Source organism: Entelurus aequoreus, linkage group LG08, assembly GCF_033978785.1.
Source record: "Entelurus aequoreus isolate RoL-2023_Sb linkage group LG08, RoL_Eaeq_v1.1, whole genome shotgun sequence".
Classification (NCBI taxonomy): domain Eukaryota; kingdom Metazoa; phylum Chordata; class Actinopteri; order Syngnathiformes; family Syngnathidae; genus Entelurus; species Entelurus aequoreus.
This window is the reverse complement of record NC_084738.1, coordinates 44,888,107-44,902,812: the sequence shown is the minus strand read 5'-3', so window position 1 is coordinate 44,902,812 and position 14,706 is coordinate 44,888,107. Positions and strand designations below refer to the sequence as shown.

The window sequence follows — 14,706 nt, the reverse complement described above, 5'->3', positions numbered from 1 at the left end:
TTCAATAGGCTAAACATATGGCATGAAAATCGTTAGTAAAATAACATTTAGAGCCGCCTCTTCATAGATGAGTTCCTGTGTATATGCCCAGCAGTTTGTGGCAGGCTTTGCTACACACCTTAAAATAAAGCTGGGACTATTTGACTGTCACCTACTGACGTTGGAGCTGTAGGTTTGATCCTGTTGTTGTTTTTTTAGTGAGTAAGCTAACCAAGCATGATGTTGCTGTTAAAATGTGAGTGTAATGTTAGCATGTAGCTTACATAGCTATGCTAGTGTCGCTATCATCTGTGTTCTCCTGTCCCACCTTATGTGATAAATGTCATCTGTTATGTTGTGCAGAGTTACAGTGTGTGGATGTTAAAAAGTGGATAAAGTACACCGTAACGCTTCTTGGAGACACACAAGCTTTGTCTCAATTCGGGGGCTGTATCCTTCCATGAGGTTGAATAATGACAAACTTAAGAAAAGAATGTCGAGAGATGGTGGTCATTAAGATGTGTCACGTGTTGACAATCATTCTAAAGCTGTTATTCCTAATTATTAGTTAATGATGGATTTATTGGTATGCTTGTTGTAGTGGGACATATAACTATATAAATTGTAGACAGTCCAATAGATGTCCCAGAAAGAGTCCATCCATACAGCAACACCACACAATCTTAATTTATTAATATGTAATTCAAAATGGATGTGCTTTTCTAATTTTGTCAATTTGGTTGCCTTATAGCCAGTAATAGTAAATATTGGGATAGCATAATATTATTATTATCATATAATTATTTGCAATGAAGACAGAAGAAATGAATCACAACAACCGCAGTTTCAGCACATGAGTTTATTAATTTGTATATGTTATAAAAATACTTTGTTTATAAATGATCATCCAAACTGGTATATACGTGTTTTGTAGGGCTGGGAATCTTTGGGTGTCCCACGATTCGATTCAGAATCGATTCTTGGGGTCACGATTCGATTCAAAATCGATTTTTTTTTTTTTTCAATTCAACACGATTCTCGATTCAAAAACGATTTTTAAAAAAAAAATTTTAAATGAAAACAATACACAACAATACCATAATAATGCAATACAATTTCAAAACTAAACCCAATTTTGGAGTTCTGAACTTGTGATTTCTTGCAGTGTTAAGTGGTAATATTTCACATTTGTCCCAATTGACTTTATACCCTGATAAACAGCCATATTCAGTGATGACATTATTGATATAGTGTAGAGAGGAGTTAAAATGTGACAGGTAGAGAATTATGTCGTCACAATACATCGATAGCTTATTATACTGAGAGCCAATTTTTATAAAATTAATATTATTTTCACTTCTTATTTTTGCAGCTAAGGGTTCAATAACCAAATTAAATAATAATCCAGATGCAGGACATGCCTGTTTTACTCCTCTTTTTAACGAAAAAGGTTCTGAAATATGATTATTGGTTTTGACTGATGCCATGGGCCTTGTATAAAGCATCTTAATCCATTGTATAAAATTATCTCCAAATCCAAATTTACGTAATGTGCAAAACATAAATGACCAGTTTATGCGGTCGAATGCCTTCCCCGCATCAACAGTACATACTGCTGTGGGATAAGGGAGACTTCTAGCATAGTAAATAACATTAAACAATTTCCTTGTATTGTCTGAAGATTGTCGACCTTCCATGAAGCCAGTTTGGTCAGTATGAATTAATTTTCCTATTACATTTGATAATCGTGTGGCTAAGATTTTTGCCAAGATTCAAAAGGATTCTCTAATCATTCAATACATAGGATTTCAGTAGGATCTACCCCAGTCTGCTGACATGCAAGCAGAGTAGTAGATTTTTGTAAAAAGCTTTTATAATTGTAAAGGACAATGTTTTATCAACTGATTGCAATAATGTAAATTTGTTTTAAGTACTAAATGAACCAAAAATATGACTTATTTTATCTTTGTGAAAATATTGGACACAGTGTGTTGTCAAGCTTATGAGATGTGATGCAAGTGTAAGCCACTGTGACACTATTGTTCTTTTTTAAAAATGTTTTATAAATGTCTAATGATAATGTCAATGAGGGATTTTTAATCACTGCTATGTTGAAATTGTAACTAATATTGATACTGTTGTTGATAATATTCATTTTTGTTTCACTACTTTTGGTTTGTTCTGTGTCGTGTTTGTGTCTCCTCTCAATTGCTCTGTTTATTGCAGTTCTGAGTGTTGCTGGGTCGGGTTTGGTTTTGGAATTGGATTGCATTGTTATGGTATTGCTGTGTATTGTTTTGTTGGATTGATTAATTAAAAAAAAAAAAAAAATTTTTTTTTTTTTTTTTTTAAATTAAAAAATATATCGATTTTTTAAAAATGAGAATCGATTCTGAATCGCACAACGTGAGAATCGCGATTCGAATTCGAATCGATTTTTTCCCACACCCCTAGTGTTTTGTAACATTTCTTTTTGCTCTGTGGTTTGTCCAAGTCCTCCTCCTTGATTATTCTGCACAGGAACAAAAAACTGAAAAGTTAAACACGAGATCACAATTATCATTAATAGAAGTAAACATTTTTAAATAACATGTCGTCGACACAAAAAAACACAAAAGCTACTAGAGCAGTGGTTCTTAACCTGGATTTGGTCGAACCCTAGGGGTTCGGTGAGTCGGCGTCAGGGGTTCGGCGGAGCCTCCACCGCGGAGGTCAAGACACACCCGACTCATCGTGTAAATAAAAACTTCTCCCTATCGGCGTATTATGGATACCCCCAAACAATGTTCCCTCTAATTTTCCATCTGATTTGCAAGTGTGTAATTTGTTGTGAGTTCATGCAGTGTTGGTTTTGTTCTTTGAACAAGGTGATGTTCATACACGGTTCATTTTGTGCACCAGTAAAAAAAACATAACTTTGTCTTGAATTTCAAAAAAATAATAATTGTATTTTTCACTAAAGAAGGGTTCGGTGAATGCGCATATGAAACTGGTGGGGTTCGGTACCTCCAACAAGGTTAAGAACCACTGTACTAGAGGGATTCAGATTTTTGAAGGGCGAGCGTCATCGTTCACTGTCAGGTGTATTTATAACGACATGGCTTCCCACACTTGAAAAGGAAGGACTCGATGAGGCTCAGGATTTCACTCGTATTTCAGTTTATTAACTGGAATCTTGGAAGCTGAAAAACCTTTAAACACACAAGAATAAAAGCTTTTAAATAAAATACAGCATTTTGCAACAAACAAAGTAAGTACATTAACTCAGGTATTTTATAAAGGTAAGTACATTTTTAACATTAATTAATACACATTAACCAGCATTTCACTTAACTTAATTAACTTAGATTAATAAGGTAAATTAGGCATTAAATAAACAGAAATATAGTTCACATGTTAGAACCATCTACTTTTAAAGCAACGTGTTTTACCTTAAGTTTTAGCCTAAATTATTTTATACAGACTTTAGACATGAATTTCTACAACAAGTTTAACTTGACACTTCTCTATTAATTCATATGAAATCAAGCATTTTAAACCAATATTACTGTAGTTTTTAACATAAACACTTTTAACAGAAATACTATTTTTATACATGAATTAAATGTTTTACTTTGCCTTTTAATAAAGCAAAATCCACTCTCTATATTAATATACTTCAAATTACATTTACAAGGCTTTAAGCGCCCTAATTGCCCATTTCTTGTCTCTACAAGTAAAACAAATATTTGTGGTGAATAAGATAAAGAAAAGAAACAAAATAAGCACCAATTGTACCTTATTTAACAGTTCAATTATCTAAATAAACATTCTTCTGAAGTTGAGCTCTGCCATCAATCACAGCGCATAAACTTCAACAGTCGGATCATGATTAAACAGTCCAGTGGAAAGAGGTGAGCTCACCGGTAGTCCGTTTGGTTTGAGTCCTTTTTCCCATGCGTTTGTGAAGTGCTTTCGTGGTTTTAGTGATCGTCTCTGTCTCTGCTGCTCTCAGCTCCGTCCTGCACACTGAATGAAACGGGTGCATTTGTTTGCTTTGTCCTGTCTGCGCTGCTCATCAGTCTGATTGCGCTCACCTGCTGGAGAGCGCACCTGGTGAGGCGCGCCGCGGAGCAGCGCTTCTGCTGTGACGCGCATGCAGCGCTTCTGCTGTGACACGCATGCAGCGCTTCTGCTGTGACGCGCATGCAGCAGCACAGCCGCTGTCACACACACACCTTCAGCCGCACCTCCAGGCAGATCGCCGCAACACCTCCCACTCGATCTTTGCAGTGTAACCTGGAAAGATCGCACCTCTCAGGCGAGCTGGTCTCCCCTGACCTGATCCTCCGCCGGGATGAGGACGACAAGGCGTCGGACGTCTCGATGCAGTATGGTGCCCTGGAAGTCCTTCTCCTTAGACCTGGACTCTTTAACGACAGGGTTTGGAGTCTTCACCTGAACGCACCCACTTGGAGAGACTTTCACGTGGACATCTCGGACAATGCCTTTGGGATCTGCGTTCACACTGACAACTCTTGCTAGCTTGAACTGACCCCTCAGTGCATTTTGGTCGCAGAGCCACACTATGTCTCCAATGGCAGCATTTCTTTCAGCAGTATGCCATTTACTGCGGATGAACAGGTTTGGACCTGCGAGTTGGCTCCAGGACTTCCAAAAGTAGCTGACTTGCATTTGAATCTCTTGCAGCCTTTTGAAGGGGTAAGTTGTGTAGTCGAATGTTTTGAAATCTCCACTTTGTGTGGCTCGACCAAGCAACAGGGTGTTTGGAGTGATGTATTGGATGCCGTCCTCACGGCACTGGACTCTAGCGTCGATAGGCCTTTCGTTGGCAAGGTTGGCGGCCAGCTTGAGTACAGTCAGGAATTCACTGAAGGCAAGGCCTTCTCCTCTACCAAGGCTTTGTAGAGCTCTTTTGGTGATCTTGACAGCAGCTTCGGCGGCACCGTTTCGGTGAGGTGAATCGGCTGGAAGGATTCTCCACATCCAGTCGGTCCCATTCCTGGCAGCATATTCTTCTAGTGATCCTTTGTTTTGTCGTCTCAGGTAACTGTACATCTCTTCAAGGACAGGTTTTGCTCCAATAAAGTTCGTACCTGGATCGGACCAGATCTTCTGAGGATGGCCTCGGACAGAAGTGAACCTCTGGTAAGCAAGTAGAAAGCTCTCCGTTGTTAGCGTGTTTGCCAGTTCGACATGGATGGCTCGGCTGGACATGCAGCAGAAGAGCACGCCCCATACTTTCATGCTCACCCTCCTCTTGACATCATCCTTCACTTGGTACGGTCCGAACAGGTCGACAGATGTGAATTGAAATGGTGCAGCCGGATTCGATCTCTCCTCAGGCAAGTTTCCCATTATTTGCTGGCAGGTCTTTGCTTTTGCTTTCTTGCACACGACACACTTGTCAACAACTTTTTGGGCAATAATTCTTCCTTTGATGACCCATGCTTTCTTTCGCATCCGCAGTGTAGTTCCTGCCACTCCTTCATGTCCCTCACTGTGTGCTTCCCGGGCTAGGAGGGTGGAGATCCAGGCCTGGAACGGTAGCAGGGGAACAGCTCTGTGGTCTTCTCTGAAGGTCTGGATCCTGCCACCACACATCAGGAGTCCGCTTGTTTGGTCCTTGTAAACAACCAGTCTGTCTGTTGTTGTGTTTGGAAAGTGTACGCCCTCCTGTGCTGCCAAGCATAGGTCTCTGAACACATCTTCTCTTTCGTTCACAGTGATGACACCAGATGAAGGTACTGCCTCCCACTTTTCTTTATCGCCGGGGAACAGGAATTTCTTTACTGCTCTCCAAGTCCATACTATTGTCCCGACCAGCCGTCTTAGATTGCTGAAGCGCCTTTCGTCCAGTAGCTTTTGGACTGCTGCTGCTGCAGGTGGTCTTCTGAATCTGGACTCTGTTTCTTGGACTCTTTTTGGGTCCTGTGCTTTCTGTTGACTTCGGGTGAGTACGGCGACAAATGTTTTCTTCTGTATTTTTGTGATATTGTCTCTTGCTTGTGCGGCGACGTCTTTGGCTGATTTCTTCGGCCACTCACTTTCAGGAAGTCGAAGGAACTTTGGACCTGACTGCCACTCGGATTCCTCAGTTAAGTCATTTGGACTGGCCCCTCTGGTTATGATATCTGCAATGTTCTCGGGCCCTGGAATCCACCACCAGTCTTGGACATTTGTGCTGCTTTGGATCTCGCCGACTCGGTTGGCAAAGAAGGTCTGGTAACCATAACTCTCCCGCTGGATTGCGCCTAGGACGGTCTGACTGTCGACGAGATGGTACCACTTCTCAACATCGATTCGGCAGTGTCTCTGGAAGTAGTTCTTCAACCGGGCGGCAAAGACTGCTCCACACATCTCCGCCTTCACAGGGTCACCCTTGTGGTCGAGAGGGGTCAGCTTGGCCTTAGATTCAACTAGCCTCACAACAACACCATGGCTGCAGCTCCAGCGTAGGTACAGCACAGCGCCATATGCGTGCTCACTGCCATCAGAGAAGGTGATGCCACTTGGTTTTGCACGTGGATTTGGTGGTGTCAGGGGTCTGGTGAATCTGAGTTGGCTCAGCTCTGCATAGTCTTCTAGGAGCTTTATGGCATCTTCTCTGAGTCCTTTGGACAAGGCGGCATCCCAGGTGTCTTCTATGCAGTACATGACTTTTGCTTCTTGAAAAGCTCTTCGGATGAGGATGGCTCCCTTCTGCTTTGCAGGAGCCACGAGGCCGAGTGGATCATAGAGACCAGAGACTTGGCTCAACAGTTCTCTTCTGGTGAATGGATCTGGGGTTTGTCTTCTTACTTCATCTCTCAGTAAGTCCTGACCAAGGCGCATTTTCCTCTTCTTCTTGGAGAAGTTCACTGCAACCATGACATGTAGTGTGTCATCCTCAATGGTGTAACCAAGGCCGAGGGCTTTGTTATCCTCTTCAGTGAGCTGGTTTGGCAGGATCATGGTCTTTGACTCCATCTTCTCACCTCTCGGCCCTTTCCTCCCACTTTGATCGGAGTAGACCCAGGGCTTCGTGATGAATCCTCCAGCTTTAAGGATCTGTTCGATGTTGGATGTGAGGAGTTTGAGGTGCTGGAGGTTGTTGTGAGAGGTCAGGATATCATCCACATATGCATCTTCCTCTATCACACGTTTCTCTTCTTTGAAGTGTTTGAATGAAGGCAAGTTGGCGGTCTCTCTCATGGCGACTTGGGCTATGCAACCAGCAGGTTTGTCTCCCATGTTGACCCTTGTTATGGCGAAGTCTTCTATTTCAGCCTTTTCAGTGTCACGCCACAGGAACCTGTGCAGGTGGACCTCTCTCTCTTCCAACCAGACAGAGTTGTACATCTTGCGGATGTCACCGAGGGCAGCAAAGACACCAGCTCGGAACCTCAGTAGGACAGCTCTGATTGGGTTCAGGACGTCAGGACCTTTGATTAGTATGTCGTTCAAACTCAGGCCTCTGTACTTCTGGCTGCTGTTCCATACTAGCCTCACTGGGGTGGAGACTGAATGTGGATTTGGTGCAATCAGGTGACTTATGTACCACACTGGCCCAGTCCAACTCTGCAGAACCTCTTTGGATAGCTTCACTGCAGCTTTGCGATGAAGCATTTCATGGACTTGTGACATGTAGGCTGTCTTCAACTCCGGTTCCTTTGCCAGCTGCTTCTCTGTCCTGAGGAATGTGGCTTCAACCGCTCTCCTGTTGTTGGGTAGAGATGCTGGATCTTCTGTCCAGGGATACTTGGCATGCCAGTGGGGATCAGGGCTGTGATGGTCTCCATTCACATACATCAACCCGTTCTTCACTATCTCCATCTCCCTTTCTTCAGCCAGTGTCATTTCTTTTCCCCCGGGTTGGCAATTCCCACAGCGACATCCTCCACATCTTGGCTCACAAGCAGCTCCAATACTTTCCCACTTCCACCACTTCAGAAAGTCTCTGCTGCTAGTGGCTGTATTGGACTGGGTGTGGGGCTTGTCGGGAGACTGGCAGGAGATTGGATCTCTACAGATGAGTTCACTGTATTTGACTGCTGCAGTTCTCATGGATCTTGCGAAGTGTGTCTTTGATGTGTGGGCCATTAAGGTGACTTCTTCAAAGAGGTCCGGGTGTGTGCCTCCGATCGTCTTGCCGAGGGGGCCGTCCCAGAGCACAAGGTTGCCAACAGAACGAACCTTCTGGGGTACTAGCTGGCCTTCCTTGTGGCTGATCAGGAGTTGCACCTCTTTGGGTCTAGCAAGGTCTCTTAGGGGAACATCTGGGAAGATTTTCTGTAGCTTAATAGCTGGAACATGTCTGTGAAACTCTGCAATCTTATCAAGGCCATAGCAGATTAGTTGATGTGACCTGAGGGTCCCTCTCGGAGTGTTGACCCGAATCTTGAGGAGGTAGCGCTTAGTTGCAACAGACACCTTCATCCCTCCAACGCCGTAAACCACCAGTGTCACATCTTCACCTCTCAGGTTCAACTTGCTGGCAGCTCTATGTGTTATATAGTTCGTGTCTGATGCCAGGTCGATGAGGGTCCCAATTCTCTGTCCATCGTTGGCAGTGACATCAAAGAGCATCAGGATCACTGGATACTCATGCAAGCCATTTTCCTCTAGAAGACCTCTTTCAACTGCTGTGGTGTTGTATGCTCTGGATGTGACGTTGCAGAAGGTGTCTCGACACTGCTGCGCCAGCTCAGGGGTAAGCCTGGATAGGAAGTCTTTTTGAGCTTCGGTGTATCTTTTCCCCTCAGCTCTCACTGGACTGGATTTAGGTGTTCTTTGGGACTGGGGTCTGGCAACTGGACAGAGAAGGTAATGGTGTTGGTCTTTGCACTCTGGGTTCCCGCACAGATACGTGGTGTTTCTGCAGGGGTCGCTGCTGTGGACCTCGAGACATCTCTTGCAGGCACCGAGCTGTTGTGCTGCATCCCTCTTCTCCGATGGCTTTAGGTTGATCCTAAACCTTCTGCAGAAATAGAGTCTTCTTCTGTGCTTTGGGTCACCACAAATGATGCAGCCTGCTGTTTCACTGCTGGACTTGGCTGACTTTGTTCTGGCATACTTGATGAGCTTAGTCTGCTCCTTGGCGGGTTCAAAGACGTTGCTCAGTTGATCTAGTTGCTCATATATAGATTCTTGGGACTTTAGGAATGTGATGAGCTTGTCGAAGCGGTTCTGGGGGTTAACAGTGTTTCCTCTGTCAGCAGCATAGGTGAGCCAGTCTTTCTTCAGAGTTTCTGGGAGTTTGCTCTCGATGGATCTAATCACCAGTGGGTTCTTTAAGGCGTCTGCATTATCCAGTTCGTTTAGATCATAAAGGGCCTTTTCCACAGTTTGGATGAGCTCTACGATTTTCCTTGGATGGCCGCTCCTGGCTGATGGTCTTGCTTGTAGCTCTTCTATGATCTCAAGAGCAATGCTGGCTTGGTTCCCAAACCGGTTTTCCAGGACTCTGAAGATCTCATCTGCTGAGCTGTACGTTGACAGACGTAGTTCCCTGGCCACCTTTTCATCAAGGCTATCCAGTAGTTGGAATTTCTTAACCTCTGAAGATCCGGTTGGCTCACCTTGCTTCTGCAGAGCCTCCCATTCCTTCCTCCATCTGTAGTAGTTTCGCTGGTTGCCGGCAAACTTTGGTAAGGCTGTGGCCTTTAGCTTTATCGCTGCCACTGGAGCTGAGCTGCGGGCTGAGATGGGCTGGGGTCCAGCGTCTTTCTTTATACTTGCTGCTTGGATGAGGGGGGCCTTCTGTGACACCAGCTTGGGAAGGACCACCTCGAGCTCTCTTAAACGGTAATCAAAGTCCTTTTTCTCGGCAAGCGGAGCCCAGTGGTTCCAGTTCTGGTGCGCTTCCTTTGCCTTGTCCACCAACTTCTGTAGGTGGGTCAGCATGAACTCACAAGCCTCCAGAGTTGTGTCTGGCTGGAAGGAGACGTTCCTGAATTCGGCCTCTGCAACTTGTAGAGCCAGGGAAAGTTCCTTTTCTCCATATGTGGTCCAGAGCGTCTCTCGGATTAGGAGTTTGACTTCTTTCGTCTTCTGCTCACATTCTTTCTCCGTCTTTGCTATGTCGGCTTTCTGGGGGTCGCTCAGCTCCTCAGCGTCTGCCATGTAAGCGGCTTCCACTTCTTCGTTTGCCTCGAAGACACGAGAGCTCTCTAGCATCAGCTTCTTGAAGTTCTCCTGTAACTCCTCCTTAGACATCTCTATGTAGGTTCTCGTAATGTTGTTGGCAAGGCGGGAGAACTGTCTCTTAGCTGTGGTCCTCTCCACTTTCAGTTCATCTGTTGGCTTTGGATCAGCCATCTTGCTCTCTTTGGCTGACAGACAGCAGTCTTTGTCCTCCAGGCCCCAGGTGGAGTGTCCTCCCTCTCGGTGGTGGCCGCAAGTGGAGTCTTTTGCTGGTCACAGACGGTTTTTCACTGTCAGGTGTATTTATAACGACATGGCTTCCCACACTTGAAAAGGAAGGACTCGATGAGGCTCAGGATTTCACTCGTATTTCAGTTTATTAACTGGAATCTTGGAAGCTGAAAAACCTTTAAACACACAAGAATAAAAGCTTTTAAATAAAATACAGCATTTTGCAACAAACAAAGTAAGTACATTAACTCAGGTATTTTATAAAGGTAAGTACATTTTTAACATTAATTAATACACATTAACCAGCATTTCACTTAACTTAATTAACTTAGATTAATAAGGTAAATTAGGCATTAAATAAACAGAAATATAGTTCACATGTTAGAACCATCTACTTTTAAAGCAACGTGTTTTACCTTAAGTTTTAGCCTAAATTATTTTATACAGACTTTAGACATGAATTTCTACAACAAGTTTAACTTGACACTTCTCTATTAATTCATATGAAATCAAGCATTTTAAACCAATATTACTGTAGTTTTTAACATAAACACTTTTAACAGAAATACTATTTTTATACATGAATTAAATGTTTTACTTTGCCTTTTAATAAAGCAAAATCCACTCTCTATATTAATATACTTCAAATTACATTTACAAGGCTTTAAGCGCCCTAATTGCCCATTTCTTGTCTCTACAAGTAAAACAAATATTTGTGGTGAATAAGATAAAGAAAAGAAACAAAATAAGCACCAATTGTACCTTATTTAACAGTTCAATTATCTAAATAAACATTCTTCTGAAGTTGAGCTCTGCCATCAATCACAGCGCATAAACTTCAACAGTCGGATCATGATTAAACAGTCCAGTGGAAAGAGGTGAGCTCACCGGTAGTCCGTTTGGTTTGAGTCCTTTTTCCCATGCGTTTGTGAAGTGCTTTCGTGGTTTTAGTGATCGTCTCTGTCTCTGCTGCTCTCAGCTCCGTCCTGCACACTGAATGAAACGGGTGCATTTGTTTGCTTTGTCCTGTCTGCGCTGCTCATCAGTCTGATTGCGCTCACCTGCTGGAGAGCGCACCTGGTGAGGCGCGCCGCGGAGCAGCGCTTCTGCTGTGACGCGCATGCAGCGCTTCTGCTGTGACACGCATGCAGCGCTTCTGCTGTGACGCGCATGCAGCAGCACAGCCGCTGTCACACACACACCTTCAGCCGCACCTCCAGGCAGATCGCCGCAACATTCACCAAAGCACTACATGTAATATTTCCTAACTATTGAAGGGAAAATAAGATTGCACCGGCTGTGATACGACGGACAAATACTTTGAGTCATTAGATAAGAAGTCCTTTTGTCGTCATAAGGAGCCCACTACCATAATTGGATGCAAATGTCTAAAACGCAAAGACAGTACAAGATTGACAAGTCTGAGTGGCAGAGACCATGTGCGACATCTTCCCCGATGTCTCATACCTGGACTTTGAACTACTTAATTGTTCAACCTAGCCCATTTTACACTTTAAAAGAATTTCAAAATTATAAGAGTCAAGATAGCTAAGGCGGCTTTGTCTGTATATAAACCCAGTGGACACTTTTTGAATTGAGACAGCTTTGGCGCACCGCGATAACGTCAGCGCCCCACAAATGCGCACTGCAAAGGATGCAGCCACCGAATTGAGACACAGCTACACTCTGTTGTAGATGAAAACAGCTCATTAGCGTTAAAGCTACAGGCACACAAAACTGTGTGTTCCCAGTATGGCTTATTAAAGGCATTTTTGAAAGGTATTAATCCAGCATCTGGGCTCACACTTCCAGTACACTATTGTGGGACAAACATGTTTAAAATTATTGTAATCTAAGATTTTTGTATTGTTTTTCACAGATGTCTCCCAGTAAGAGTCATGGCTTCGGTGAGCAGCGTGCCCAGACCATCGCGGTCCTCTCGTCCCCGCCCAGAGCCACCACGGCCCTCAGGTACAAGCGCTGCGTTCTTCCGGAAGCACAATAAAACACACGTCAAATGTTGCACCGTTTCTCTTTGCAGTCGTAAAGTGCGCGGCGAAGGCAAGAAGTGCCGCAAAGTGTACGGGATGGAGAACCGCGACATGTGGTGCACCGCGTGCCGCTGGAAGAAGGCCTGCCAGAGATTTACCGACTGAGTCTGACGTCTCGCAAAATCTCGCGCCTCGCGTCATTTAACGTGGGGGGGAGGGGCGGAGCCTCATTTTGCATGCATTCTCTTCAGCTCAGAAATCGCAAATCTGTCCGTCAAGCTCCGGCTCCGCCTCCTCGCAACTCAGCTAGCAGATCCATTCCAGCATTCGGCGGCAAAACCAGGATGTTCCCCCGCCTAGCCTCGCCATTTCTTTCATTCCCGCTTTTTGGGAAAACCCAGTGCAGCTAAACTGTGTACGATTTTTCTTTCTCGTTTGCATCTTTTCAGTGTTTTGGAAAGTTCTGTTTTTAAGACCAAGGAACAAAGAGTACAAAAATACTGAAAGCTTTTTGGTTTTGGCAACAGTTTTTTTTTGTACGCAAAAGAAGACTGAAACGCTTTACTGATATTTTGTAGAAGGACTTCCTCTACATCTCGTCTTTTAAGGACTTCTCCCGAGATGATGCGTCGGTGTCACGTCCTGTCCTAGCTTGCTAGTGCACCTGAGCCCGGAGGAAACACCTGGCGACTTTGCTTTCTTTGTTTTATCAGGTATTGGGATGCTAATTCGAGCAAAAACCAGCAGCTCCTTTTGGATTGTTTTTGTTTTATCGCAACCAAAAGCTCTTTTGTTTAATTTTTGTTTCGGTGTCATGCTTACGCTTCTTTTTTTTCTTTATTTTGGTCAAACCAAGATACTTTGATGACAAAAAAGAAACGTGCACCACCCTAAAGCCCCCACTTTGCCCTTCTCCTTTTCCCCAAGGGAGCAAAACACCTTTTTATTTTAGTTTTGTTTCTCTAGTAAGCTCACCAAAGGAGGAGGGCCTAAAACCAAACAAGAGACACTTATCGCAGCACTTACTACATTTGTTAGCGTCTGAGGGTTAATTCCATGCTCAAAAATGTATAAGCAAGAAGTCATGTGACATCACAGGAAGTTAGCTAGGTGGAAAAGCACTTGATTAGGTCACTGTGTATTTTTGTTTTTTGTTTGTCAAATTGATTTGTTCCTGTCGCTTGTTGGCGGAAAACATCGTTAAAGCCAAAAAAAAAAAAAAAAGTTTACAGATTTTGTCTGATGCGACATCACGTAACACATACAGTATATCTTTTTTTTGTGAATTTTCATCATATTTTTGATGTTCTTTTTGTTGCATTTATTCTCTGTTGATACAATGTGTAGGTAGTTTGCTCGTTAACTAACCACGACACAGGTGGTCAAACCTGTCACGCTTCTGGTGCTTCGGAATGGAGCGCCGACCTTAACGGTGCTTCCCTAAAGAACAAAAAAAGAATAATCGTTGTGCTTCTTCCGCATGGTTCCGTTGGGAATTAACTAAAAAAAAAGTATCCATTGTTGACAAATCCTATATATCATCGAAGAAAACCATTTAAACATCTGTTTTTATTTGAGTCATTTCCATATAAATCTATATTCCCTTTTTATTTCATGGCTTTTGTTTTTTTGTTGTTTGGTTGCCATCAAGACAAAACATTGTCTAAAACGCGACGTCAGCTGGAACGTTGTGTCCGCACACGAGCGTGAAGTATGCCCCCGTAAAGCATTTCGGCAGAACGAAGCCACGTCCCTACGACCATCCCTGGAAAACTTTCTGTCCGCTTTTTTTAAGCCCCGCCCCTTTGCCGTCAACTTTAAAATCCAATCTGATCCTGACTGTACGTTTTCTGCCAAAGTCCTTGGAAGTGCTATTCAACATCATGACGTGCTGTTTTCTCCATCTTTTGTATGTGTTGCTATGAAAAGATAACATGAAAATGACGAGAATTAGCAGCTCCTCTGAGGCTGTACGGAGTCCATCATTCCACTTTGGCAAGCAAACAGGAGTTTAGAACATTCCAAAAAACAACATTCGGCAATTACATTACAATATTTATTATTAAACTATTTATTGATCCTTTATTTTCCTTTTCAAGCTAATCCTGTTTGATTACAAAACTGTAAAGTTTTAGTGAGGAACGGGAAAAAATTTCTACATTTGTTTTCCAAAAAATGTTATCAGTATGTTCTGAAAAAATGTGCTGCTTCATAAAAAAAAAAAGTGCAACCAATTGCGTAATCCAATTGTTGGCAACATAAATAATGCATTGTAAAAAATGTGCAAAATAGGTCCCGGAACAAGTGCTTTTGTAGTTTTTATTATTATTCATACGGTATATGAGCTCGTCGAAACACTTACTGTTGACATCACAATACA

At 43.3% G+C, this 14,706-nt stretch overlaps 1 protein-coding gene across 1 annotated transcript in view; it reads left to right on the top strand.

Annotated features, from left to right (window-relative positions):
• znf704 (zinc finger protein 704) overlaps positions 1 to 13,941 on the top strand; it is a 112,071-nt gene extending 98,130 nt beyond the window's left edge. Inside the window, exons 9-10 of the mRNA XM_062056589.1 lie at positions 12,215 to 12,306; positions 12,377 to 13,941. Coding sequence (XP_061912573.1) covers positions 12,215 to 12,306; positions 12,377 to 12,491 — 207 coding nt within the window. The 3' untranslated portion in view covers positions 12,492 to 13,941. The remainder of the gene's footprint in view (positions 1 to 12,214; positions 12,307 to 12,376) is intronic.
• Positions 13,942 to 14,706: the final 765 nt, after the last annotated feature.